The 13,159-nt window shown below is 42.5% G+C and overlaps 1 protein-coding gene across 2 annotated transcripts in view; it reads left to right on the top strand.

The window, feature by feature from the left end:
- The window catches only part of LOC135509465 (sphingomyelin phosphodiesterase 3-like), a 40,259-nt gene extending 30,769 nt beyond the window's left edge, over positions 1 to 9,490 (top strand). For both annotated transcript variants that reach the window (XM_064930148.1, XM_064930149.1), the window contains exons 4-8: positions 3,736 to 3,894; positions 4,057 to 4,146; positions 6,622 to 6,685; positions 7,845 to 8,004; positions 8,519 to 9,490. In XM_064930148.1, the coding sequence (XP_064786220.1) occupies positions 3,736 to 3,894; positions 4,057 to 4,146; positions 6,622 to 6,685; positions 7,845 to 8,004; positions 8,519 to 8,620 (575 nt within the window). In that variant the 3' untranslated portion in view covers positions 8,621 to 9,490. The remainder of the gene's footprint in view (positions 1 to 3,735; positions 3,895 to 4,056; positions 4,147 to 6,621; positions 6,686 to 7,844; positions 8,005 to 8,518) is intronic.
- Positions 9,491 to 13,159: the final 3,669 nt, after the last annotated feature.

The following is a 13,159-nucleotide window of genomic DNA, read 5'->3' as shown; positions in this document are numbered from 1 at the left end:
CACCTCTTTGCTTGACATCATGGGAAAATCAAGAGAAATCAGCCAAGACCTCATAAAGAAAATTGTATACCTCCACAAGTCTGGTTCATCCTTGGGAGCAATTTCCAAATGCCTGAAGGTACCACGTTCATCTGTACAAACAATAGTATGCAAGTATAAACACCATGGGACCACACAGCCATCATACCGCTCAGGATGGAGACACATTCTGTCTCCTAGAGATGAATGTACTTTGGTGCGAAAAGTGCAAATCAATCCCAGAACAACAGTAAAGGACCTTGTGAAGATGCTGGAGGAAACAGGCACAAATTATCTTTATCCACAGTAAAACGAGTCCTATATCGACATAACCTGAAAGCCCTCTCAGAAAGGAAGAAGCCACTGCTCCAAAACCGGCATATAAAAGCCAGACTACGGTTTGCAACTGCACATGTAGACAAAGATAGTACTTTTTGGAGAAATGTCCTCTGGTCTGATGAAACAAAAAAAGAATTGACCATCGTTATGTTCGGAGGAAATAGAGGGAGGCTTGCAAGCCAAAGAACACCATCCCAACCGTGAAGCATGGGGGTGGCAGCATCATGTTGTGGGGGTGCTTTGCTGCAGGAGGGACTGGTGCACTTCACAAAATAGATGGCTTCATGAGGGGGGGGGGAATTATGTGGACATATTGAAGCAACATCTCAAGACATCAGTCAGGAAGTTAAAGCTTGGTCGCAAATGGGTCTTCCAAGTGGACAATGACCCCAAGCATATTTCCAAAGTTGTGGCAAAATGGCTTAAGACCAACAAAGTCAAGGTATTGGAGTGGCCATCACAAAGCCCTGACCTCAATCCTAATGAAAATTTGTGGGCAGAACTGAGAAAGCGTGTGCGAGCAAGGAGGCCTCCAAACCTGACTCAGTTACACTGGCTCTGTCAGGAGGAATGGCCAAAATTCACCCAACTTATTGTGGGAAGCTTGTGGAAGGCTACCCGAAACGTTTGACCCAAGTTCAACAATGTAAAGGCAATGCCACCAAATACTAATTGAGTGTATGTAAACTTGATCCACTGGGAATGTGATGAAAGAAATAAAAGCTGAAATAAATAATTCTCTCTACTATTATTCTGACATTTCACATTCTTAAAATAAATTGGTGATCCTAACTGACCTAAGACTAGGGAATTTTTAGTCTGATTAAATGTCAGGAATTGTGAAAAACTGAGTTTAAACTTCTGACTTCACCTGTATAATCATAACGGTGTGTATAGACGGTATGGACAGGATATGAATATAAAAGGTGTGTATATAATGTTGTATATTGGCGTGACTTGACTTTAACATTAATCTGAAGACTGTTATTTATCTAATCAACTAACTATATTTAATTGTTACCTGATTAAATTAATCATGTAACAATGAACTCATATGGGGCACCACGAGAGCAGTTCTTTAAAGAGTTACCATCTCCCGAATTAAACTCTACTTATCACATCTATAAACAGTCAACTTATTCATCATTAACTTTGTTAAAAGTAAATAATAAAATAAGTATAATTATTTAGTTGTTATTTGTAAACTCAGGTTCCCTTGATCTAATATTAGGTTTTGGTTGAAGATCGGATAACATTCAGTAATCAGAAAAGGGTCAAATACTTTTTCACTGCACTGTATACATATAAAGTCAAATAGTATGTAAACATTGTTCAAGTGACCAGTGTTCAATGTCTCTATATACATGGGGCAGCAGTCTCTAAGGTGCCGGGCAGAGTACCGGGCGGTGGCCTGCTGGTGATGGCTGTTCAAATGTGTGATGGTCTGGAGATAGAAGCTGTTTTTCAGTCTCTCAGTCCCCGTCTTTGATACACCCATCGCCGTCTGCTCGATGAGCAGGGTGAACAGGCTGTTGCTCAGATGGCTGAGGTCCTTGATGATCTTCTTGGCCTTCCTATGACACCGGGTGCTGTAGATGTCCTGGAAGGCAGGCAGTGTGCCCCAAGTGATGAGTTGGGCTGAACGCACCACCTTCTGGAGAGCCATGCAGTTGAAGGTGGTGCAGTTGCCGTACCAGGCGGTAATGCAGCCTGAAAGAAAGCTCTTAATGGTGCATCTATAGAAGTTTGTGACTGTTTTAGGGGCCTTGGTAGAATTTCTTCAGCCTTCTGAGATTGAAGAGGCACTGTTGCGCCTTCTTCACCACAGAGTCGGTGGAACCATTTCAGGTCCTTGGTGATGTGCACGCCAAGAAACTTGAAGCTGTTGACCCTCTCCACTGCGGCCCTGTCGATGTGGATGGGGACGTGCTCTCTCTGCTGTCTCCTGTAATCCACAATCAACTCCTTTGTTTTATTGACAATGAATCACATGGCCACCGCACTATTTACATTGACACCCCTTCCCTACATTTGTTTTGTACACTGCTGCTACTCACTGTTTATTATCTATGCATAGCCACTTCACCCCTACCGCTATGTTCAAATTACCTTGACTAACCCGTACCCCCGGCACACTGACTCTCTACCAGTAACCCCTGTATATAGCCTCGTTATTGTTACTTTTTTAAATTTGTTTTTTACTTTATTTGGTCAATATTTTCTTAACTCTTTCTTGAACTGCACTGTTGGTTAAGAGCTTGTAAGTAAGCATTTCACGCTAAGGTCTACACTTGTTGTATTCGGTGCATGTGACAAATAAAGTTTGATTTGATATTGAAGCAAGTGAGACGACAGACTGAGATAGGGAGAGATCTGAGTGATTGTACACGAGTCTGTGAACACAATAGTCGTAGACAGATGGTGTAAGATGGATAGTGTGTTTGTAGTAGCCTACTCTGCTTTCTACCTTAGAGCAGATAAATGGATGCATCAAACCCACACGCTTGCTCTGCACACATGCTCTGTTCCCATGGCGATGGGCTCAAACTGTTTTAAGAGTCAGGCCTATTTAAAGCCTCTGGTCTCTGGGTCTCGTTTTTTTGAAGACATATCTCCCTGCTATTTTTGGAGCATCCTACACCTCTGAGAGTCTGCTCACTGGGCTAACTATAGAACAAGGGCTATTTCTAAAGACAAATGAAATATAGGGAAGAGAGAGCAAGAGAGGCCTTATTATGTTCTAGTTGATGCTTTACACAGTACAAAACTGATCTTTACCACGAGGCACATTCCTATTTCTGCTTGTTTTTTTTATGTCCCATTTTCCCCTCCCTCTTACTGCTTGTTCTCTCTGTGTGTGTGTGTGTGTGTGTGTGTGTGTGTGTGTGTGTGTGTGTGTGTGTGTGTGTGTGTGTGTGTGTGTGTGTGTGTGTGTGTGTGTGTGTGTGTGTGTGTGTGTGTGTGTGTGTGTGTGTGTGTGTGTGTGTGTGTGTGTGTGATTTCTGCTTCTACTTCTGTTTATTTTGGCCTTTGCTGCTTATAACCCATGTTTTCATTGTCTTGTTGACTCATAAATGATCAGCATTGAATAGATGTTGTCAAGGGTTCCAGACCACCCCTGCTCTCCCCACACACAGATCTGTTTAGTAGCTTGGTCGTTCTTGCTGGCCACAGGGAGACTCCCCATTCCCCAGCCAGCAGCCCATAGTGACCAGTATGCAGTGTGCTGTAAATACTGTTTGAGTACACTCTATGTATTTCTTCTCCCTCCTTCCTTGTGCTTCAGCCAAAATCCCATCCAAAGCTAAGCCACTCACATTTTGTATTTCCACCCTCCTAACCTCTCTCTCTCTGTCTCTCTCTCTCTACGTCCTTTAGGAGATGCAGCTGTGCGTTGTGAGCAGTTGGATCTACTCTTGGAGTGGGGGACGGATTTCCGCAAGGCAACGTCCCGCCCCTCAGAGGAGAAGGGTCTGGAGGACCAGGTGGCCTTTGATGTTGTCCTCGGCGACCTCAATTTCGACAATTGCTCTTCAGGTAGCTAGTTCTTTGACTGTGTGAAAAGCTTCTATTCTCTGTCATCCTGCAGAAATTGTATGTTTGGGTGTTGTACCTATCATTCCATGTATCTGGACTGATGACTGGGGGATCTGGACAGACAAGCCCCTCTTTGTTTCTCATCTTATCCCTCCATTTCAGAGGATAAACTGGAGCAGCAGCATTCCCTCTTCACGCAGTACAAGGACCCGTGTCGCCTGGGGCCAGGGGAGGACAAGCCATGGGCTCTGGGTGAGTGGACAGGAGTTTGGGCTGGTACTGATGGGAGTGGGTGTGCTTGTGTCAGGGAACTAGGCTTTGTCTCTTTGGCAGCAAATCTGGGAACACATTGTGCAGATCAAAATAAGTACAATAGATTATGGGACATCAGCAATGCTGGCATAAACCTGGAGAATGATGGTCTGGAACTGAATCTAAAGGAGAAGGAACATTAGCAAATCAAATCAAATTGTATTGGTCACATACACATATTTAGCAGATGTTTTGCGGGTGTAGCGAAATGCTTCTCTTGGACACACAGTGATGTTTGGAAAGTGATATGTGCTGTGATGGCAGGGAGATATGGGAGTTATGTTGATCACTGTGAGTCACCATGTTCTCCTTCCCATCTACTGCTCATTTAAATGTTGTCTCGCCCTCCTCCTTGTGGGAGACATCATTAGCCTAAGCCTAGGTCCTCAGAGGTCCTCATTACTGTTACTACACATGTGTTTGCTGATCACAATTCTCTAAATTAAAATTTTCGAGGTCCGGTGAGAGATCTGTTATGTCACAGAGGAGGCAGATACTGGAGTGTTCTTTTTTTTGCCCAACTACAGTTCATCCATTTGTGTTATTGTTGAGTTTTCGAGAAATTATATATATATTTTTTCACCTTTATTTAACCAGGTAGGCAAGTTGAGAACAAGTTCTCATTTACAATTGCGACCTGGCTAAGATAAAGCAAAGCAGTTCGACACATACAACGACACAGAGTTACACATGGAGCAAAACAAACATACAGTCAATAATACAGTATAAACAAGTCTATATACGATGTGAGCAAATGAGGTGAGATAAGGGAGGTAAAGGCAAAAAAAGGCCATGGTGGCAAAGTAAATTCAATATAGCAAGTAAAACACTGGAATGGTAGATTTGCAATGGAAGAATGTGCAAAGTAGAAATAAAAATAATGGGGTGCAAAGGAGCAAAATAAATAAATAAATTAAATACAGTAGGGAAAGAGGTAGTTGTTTGGGCTAAAATATAGGTGGGCTATGTACAGGTGCAGTAATCTGTGAGCTGCTCTGACAGTTGGTGCTTAAAGCTAGTGAGGGAGATAAGTGTTTCCAGTTTCAGTGCTTTTTGTAGTTCGTTCCAACGAGAGCGTACAGGTCGCAATGGTGGGTATATGGGGCTTTGGTGACAAAACGGATTGCACTGTGATAGACTGCATCCAATTTGTTGAGTAGGGTATTGGAGGCTATTTTGTAAATGACATCGCCAAAGTCGAGGATTGGTAGGATGGTCAGTTTTACAAGGGTATGTTTGGCAGCATGAGTGAAGGATGCTTTGTTGCGAAATAGGAAGCCAATTCTAGATTTAACTTTGGATTGGAGATATTTGATATGGGTCTGGAAGGAGAGTTTACAGTCTAACCAGACACCTAAGTATTTGTAATTGTCCACGTATTCTAAATCAGAGCCGTCCAGAGTAGTGATGTTGGACAGGCGGGTAGGTGCGGGTAGCGATCGGTTGAAGAGCATGCATTTAGTTTTACTTGTATTTAAGAGCAATTGGAGGCCACGGAAGGAGAGTTGTATGGCATTGAAGCTTGCCTGGAGGGTTGTTAATACTGTGTCCAAAGAAGGGCCAGAAGTATACAGAATGGTGTCGTCTGCGTAGAGGTGGATCAGAGACTCACCAGCAGCAAGAGCGACCTTATTGATGTATACAGAGAAGAGAGTCGGTCCAAGAATTGAACCCTGTGGCACCCCAATAGAGACTGCAAGAGGTCCGGACAGCAGACACTCCGATTTGACACACTGAACTCTATCAGAGAAGTAGTTGGTGAACCAGGCGAGGCAATCGTTTGAGAAACCAAGGCTGTCGAGTCTGCCGATGAGGATGTGGTGATTGACAGAGTCGAAAGCCTTGGCCAGATCAATGAACACGGCTGCACAGTAATGTTTCTTATCAATGGCGGTTAAGATATCGTTTAGGACCTTGAGTGTGGCTGAGTTGCACCCATGACCAGCTCTGAAACCAGATTGCATAGCAGAGAAGGTATGGTGAGATTCGAAACGGTCGGTAATCTGTTTGTTGACTTGACTTTCGAAGACCTTAGAAAGGCATGGTAGGATAGATATAGGTCTGTAGCAGTTTGGGTCAAGAGTGTCCCCCCCTTTGAAGAGGGGGATGACCGCAGCTGCTTTCCAATCTTTGGGGATCTCAGACGACACGAAAGAGAGGTTGATAGAGAAGACAGGCTTCAGAACTACAGGTTTCTATGAGCTGCCATCCATTATCAGATTACGAAATTGGTCAGGTGAACTATAATTCCTCCCTGTCAGCTGTTCTCTAACCCAGGTGTGTGTGTGTGTGTGTGTGTGTGTGTGTGTGTGTGTGTGTGTGTGTGTGTGTGTGTGTGTGTGTGTGTGTGTGTGTGTGTGTGTGTGTGTGTGTGTGTGTGTGTGTGTGTGTGTGTGTGTGTGTATACGTTAACAGGAACACTACTGGACACCAGTGGGCTTTATGATGAGGAGGTCAGTTCACCAGAGAGTTTACAAAAGTAAGTAAAACAACTGGTATCAACTCACACAAAGACATAATAATAATAACACATAGTACATAGAATACATAGCACCCAGCTCGCACCTTTGGTTCCTTGGAAATTGTGGGAACATGTGTTTTTGGTTTCACATTGGTTATCGGAACGAAGCCATCTGTTTCCTGACTGGTAAAAAAAATGTTTTTAAAACGTTCTGAGAACATTCTCTAAATGTTGTCAAAGTTTCGTTATGGTTATATACTACCCATCAAAAGTTTTAGAACACCTACTCATTCAAGGGTTTTTCTTTATTTGACTTTTTTCTACATTGTAGAATATTAGTGAAGACATAAAAACTATGAAATAACACATATGGAAGTGTAGTAACCAAATAGCCACCCTTTGCCTTGATGACAGCTTTGCACACTCTTGGCATTCTGTCAGCTTCACCTAGAATGGAGTCTTGAAGGAGTTCCCACACATGCTGAGTACTTGTTAGCTGCTTTCCTTTCATTCTATGGTCCAACACATTCCAAACCATCTCAATTTGGTTGAGTTCGAGGGATTGTGGAGGCCAGGTTATCTGATGCAGCTCTACGTCACTCCCCTTCTTGGTCATATAGCTCTTACACAGCCTGAAGGTGTGTTAGGTCATTGTCCTGTTGAAAAACAAAAGATACTGTAGTCCCACTAAGCCCAAACCAGATGGGATGGCGTATCGCTGCAGAATGCTATGGTAGCCATGCTGGTTAAGTGTGCCTTGAATTCTAAAAGAATCACTGACATTGTCACAAGCAAAGCATCCCCACACCACTACACCTCCTCCTCCATGCTTCATGGTGGGAAATACACATGCGGAGTTCATCAGTTCACCACGTCTCACAAAGACAAGGCGGTTGGAACCAAAAATCTCCAATTTGGACTCCAGACCAAACAACCAATTTCCACCGGTCTAATATCCATTGCTCATGTTTTTTGGCCCAAGCAAGTCTCTTCTTCTTATTGGTGTCCTTTAGTAATGGTTTCTTTGCAACAATTTGACCATCAATGCCTGATTCACATAGTCTCCCTTGAACAGTTGATGTTGAGATGTGTGTGTTACTTGAACTCTGTGAAGCATTTTTTTGGGCTGCAATTTTAAGGTGTTTTTAAGTAAGTGGTTGATTGTTTCCATTGACAGAGTGATGGAGAATGAGGAGGGGAGGAAGGAATACCTGGTGTTCCCCACCAATAAAAACCACTGTCCTAATCAGAAGGGCAGAAAGATCCCCCTGAAAGGCAACGGGAGGAGGATCGACTACATCCTTTACAGTGAGGCGGTGCAGCAGGACTGGAAAATAGTACGTTCATTGACAAATATGGAAACCCTGGCCAAATACCCTCAAGATCCCAAGGAGGTCGAGATGTAGAAACACACAAAAGAAGGAGACTGAGCATAACATAACCACAGCTGATCAAGACCAGATCAAATCAATTGGGAAAGAAGGGTTAGGACAATGTTTTCATCACATTTTGTTTATGGGTCAAAGAGGATTAGAAAACCAAATTACTTTATTTGCATAGATTGCAAATCTGTGCTCAACAACATCTCGCTTTTCTCATTATGAATCATGGCACTGAACTGCCACCTTGTGATTAAATGTAGCTATGGCAAGAATTCTGAGTGACATACATTTTCAGATAAACCATATTTTCAAGGACATTATGCACAATGGCTCAGAAGATTATGATTTAAAATATGCTGCGTTGTAATCTAGTATTATGATAACGTGATATAATTAATCTGTAATCCCATAATGTTGTATTATGAAATTATAATGATGTCATGTACCTACTCTCTGTTGCCCCCTGCAGGACATTGAAGAGTTTAGCTTCATCACCCAGCTGGCCGGCCTCACTGACCACCTGTCTGTGGCCATGCGTCTGGCTGTGTCCACAGGAGAGGAGGAGCCTTAGGCCAACACCCCTTTATACTGCCACGGAGGAAGAACGGGAACCGAAGAGGCAGAGGGAAGGCAAGGAACTCAGGCCTGAGAAAGACAGAGCTTGAAAAAGGAGAAGAAATGGGTGGACATAACGAAGAAGAAATAAAGGAGCAGATGCAGAGGAGTCATGTGATCCAGAGAGAACCTGGTGGAGAGAGATAAGAGAGTGGTTGTTGTATGTGCCAGAGGTCTGGACCGGGCCCAATGCAGACCTGAGGGACTGAGCCAAAGACTCACACAAACACACACAGTCTGAGGTTGACTCACACACCTACAGGTCTCCACCGTACCATGTATCATCTCTGGTCCTCGGGGTCTATCAGCTCCCTGATGATGGAGTCCCAAGGGTTGACTTACTATGACTCATGTCATGTATTTAGATACCTTTATGTTTTTAGGCCTCATTTATGTCTTTTTCTGTTTTTACTTTTTGGGCTCGGAAGCGTCTAAACTTTGTTCTTTATTTGATTTAAAACGGTGACATGAGACTTCTCTTGACTCATGGAATTTAGAGTGTAGCCTGGCTTACTGTGTCTCTGTGTTGGTGCGTTTGTTCCTCTCTTACCTTAACCCCAATTCATGGAACCTCGGCATAATGTATTTTTTTCTAACTCTTTCTAATGGTTTCTATGGTCAACGTACCATCTTTGTAGGGAGTTGAAACACCCACATTTAATACTTTAAATTTATAATGAGGTATTGTATGAAAAATAACATCTGAAATGGATCTTTTCGGGGCCAATATGACTGGCATCTCATGTTTCAGTGGTAGTTTGGTTGTTATGCAGAGCTGAGCAGTGAGGAACACGTGATATGATTAGATAAGAGGAACTTAGTTAGGAGGGCCTGGGTGGGGGAGCGGGGGGGGTCTGCATGGGGAGGGTAGTGAGGATATCAGATGCAATCCCTCAATAAGAATTTTAATCACAGACTGTTTGGGTTGAAAGCCTGGTCTCCAGGGCGATAAGCATGTTCCCCTGACAATGCAATCTCAAATGCTGCCAATGCAATGAGTCTGCATGAAATGCCACCCTGCCAAAACCCACAAACACACACACCTGCACACTCATTACATGCACAGACACCATTGGCACTGATGCCTGCCTCATTTGTGACAACACCTTTTTACTCTCTCACCTGTTCTTATTGACACTGTTGCTATTGCTGGCTGTATCACAGGATGATGAGGGATGTGCGTATGTGTGCAGAGCTGGCTTTGGGATATGTGACGACCCCATATCCCACTTTAGCATGGTGCAGTATTTATAGATCTTATTCCTGGTTGTGGCCACAGCAGAGGCGAACGTTTACACACCTGCTTACTTGTTTCAGGTCATGGAGGGATCCTGGTCGGTCAGAATATCTCTGTACTTTAATATGTATGTACTGTATGTATGTACTGTATGTATGTATGTACTGTATGTATGTACTGTATGTATGCCCACCTGGCGTTTCTACTCATCTACTATCACCTGGCTGCTTTTATACGCTCTAAAGCCTCTTTATTATTATTATTAGTAGTAGTATTAGTATTATTGGCAGGATTTATATTTGTGCTTTTTTAATACAGTACATGGCCCATCTTGCATTGATCTGTTCCATATTTAGGATGCTGCAGTTCCCTGGTTTAGTTCACAAACTCATAGAGATAACATCTCCCTTGTGCTGGTCTGACTCTCCAGTCCCTCAGCCTCTCTGCGGTTGGGTCTGTTTTTGAGTCAGGGACTGGGGGGGTCAAGGGGCAGGCAGGGGGGCTGCTGTAGCTGCTTGCAAAGTGTTATGATGATGCTCCATGGCTTCTAGTCTCTCCACAGATAATGCATCACATTGCTATTCTTTTGATTTTGTTCTCTATAATAACTGATGGTCACTGATGGTTTTGTAAAATCATTTTGTGGGGAATGCTGCTTTGGGGTAGCCTTGTTATCTGAGTGATGTGGCAGGGAATTGGCTCTCTTTTTTAAGCTTATTCAACAGCTTATTTTCTTCTGCTTTAAAAAAATATATATTTTCCCTCTTTGAATCACTGGCTCTCTGTGTCTTTAATTTGAGTGTGTGGAGTATATGTCTGAAGGAGTCTCATTCACCAACAGTCATTCTTTGCCAAGCCTCCAGTGGAAAACACCACAGAAGCCTTCTGTCTCACTGGGACTTAGGGACTGTGTGTGTGTGACCCAAACTGACCCATAAGTGTGTGTTGTGTAGGTCTTTGTATAGCAAGCGGTGCCGAATAAATGTTGCTTTACCTTTGCTGAGCATCAGATATCAAGAGGAAGAGTGGTAGGTCACACAAAGACCAGCAGAGGTGCGCGCGTACCTGTGTGTGAATTTGTTTTCACTACCTCAAGTTGTGTAAGTCATGCCCATGAACATACCACAGCTCACAGCTATTTTCTGAGCTTCACTGTCTATGAAAGCTTAGAGTTACACAGGGTAATTGTGCTTAGTGCCACATCGTATAGGACATAGAAAGGAAATGAACAACTTGTGCATAGAAAGAGAGAAAAGTGACAAGGAAGTAAAACCTTGTGTGTACTTTCCTCGTATGACGTGGACTTCTGCTTTTTAATGTCAGGGGAGAGGGGAGTTCTATGTTACACTTGACAAACAACAAAGCACTCTTCGCTGTGACAGCATGCCCTTGAATTAGCTTTTTTGAAAATCCCAAGGAGGGGAGTCCCTATGAACATAAACCAAAAACAAACAGAGACACAAGACCAAATGTGAGATAAACATTTGGCCATTTTGGCATCTTTTGCCAACCAGAAGGGTCCATAATATTTGCATTCTTCCAAACCAATAACACAAGCCTTATAATTTGTATCTAATTTCGAGGTCATTATTGTTTATTTGAGCTTGATGATATGCCCTATATGCTAATGAGTTCTGCAGATTGCGTGTCCAGTCAACCAAACACATTTGTTGCTAATAAAAAGCAACTCTCATTTATAATGACAACATTCAGGCATAAATACAGTGAATCTGTGCCAACGGAAATTCTATACTAAAGCCTTCTACATGCATGACTAGAAACACATGCAAAAACACTGTAATAGGAGGACTTTTAATAAAGAGGGGAAATCACCTGCTTGTGTAAAACTTTACATACAATATACTGTACGTTTGTCACGGACGTTGTCGTGGAAATGACCGGACCAAGGTGCACCGTGGTGAGCGTACATTTTCCTTTATTTATATAAATGTCACCAACAAAACAAGAAACAAAGTAACGACCGTGAAGCTTACTAGACTATAGTACCACTAACAAAGATAACTACCCACAAAATAAAAAGGAAAAAAGGCTGCCTAAGTATGATTCCCAATCAGAGACAACAATAGACAGCTGTCCCTGAGTGAGAAGCATACCTGGCCAAGACATAGAAACAGAAAACATAGAAATAAAGAAACTAGAATGCCCACCCGTCACACCCTGGCCTACCCAAAATAGAGAATAAAAGCCTCTGTATGGCCAGGGCGCTACAATGTTAGTGGTGCGTGGGTCATCTGTTTGTTCACCCAATTGCTAATAACCCCTCCACAACCACCTGACTATACGTGATGAAGTGAAAATCTGAGGCCTGCACCCAACCCTAACCACAAACACAGAAAATGCGCTATAGGCTAGTCAAAGACTGCAGAACGATTTTTTGAAAGGGGGTGCAGGTTTTGTTTTTGCCTGATGTTTCTGCTTATAATTTCCAACATTTTGGTAGGCTGTTTGTTAGTTTATTTATCTATAATTAAATTCATGTAGCTTCTCTTCTGTCATTAAATGTTGCCCTAGAAAACTAAATAAATCCTTGCTCAACAGAATCATGTCACGGTCGTCATATGGAGGAGACAAAGGCACAGCGTTGTAAGCGTACACACTCTTTTAATGAAAGAACAAACATGATACAACCCGAACCCTGAATATATATTACTAGTGCAAACAGGCAACTAAACATAGAATAACAACCCACAAAATACTCAATGAATATGGCTACCTAAATATGGTCCCCAATCAGAGACAACGATAAACAGCTGCCTCTGATTGAGAACCAATCTCGGCAACCATAGACATATAAACACCTAGACTAGAAAAACAAAAACCCCTAGACAATACAAAAACTAAAGAAACTGCCCTTGTCACACCCTGACCGTACCAAAATATTAAAGAAAACAAATATAACTAAGGTCAGGGCGTGACAATATAATTAATGCTTCAATCTAGTTGACATCAGTAAAGTTGTCTCTGTCATCTTTGGAGGAGAAAAAAATGTTTAGGGACTTAGGAGGAAATACAATAATGCAATAAAGAAAACAGGAAAGGTTTTCTGTGCAAAATGTCCAAATGACATCAGTTTGAACGGTCGTAAGGAAAAAGAAAGCTGTAAAAACGACCCAAGCTGTTTCTGATCAGATTTCAGTTCAGCTTCGAGGTATATTATTATACCTCGATTATATTATTATGTAGTTGAAATACAATCAGCTTTTACCATGCTTTTATTAGGAAGACAGCACTTCTACA

Source organism: Oncorhynchus masou, chromosome 22 (assembly GCF_036934945.1).
Source record: "Oncorhynchus masou masou isolate Uvic2021 chromosome 22, UVic_Omas_1.1, whole genome shotgun sequence".
Taxonomy (NCBI): Eukaryota; Metazoa; Chordata; class Actinopteri; order Salmoniformes; family Salmonidae; genus Oncorhynchus; species Oncorhynchus masou.
Note: the sequence above shows the minus strand (reverse complement) of the source record. Positions and strands in the feature narration are given on the sequence as shown.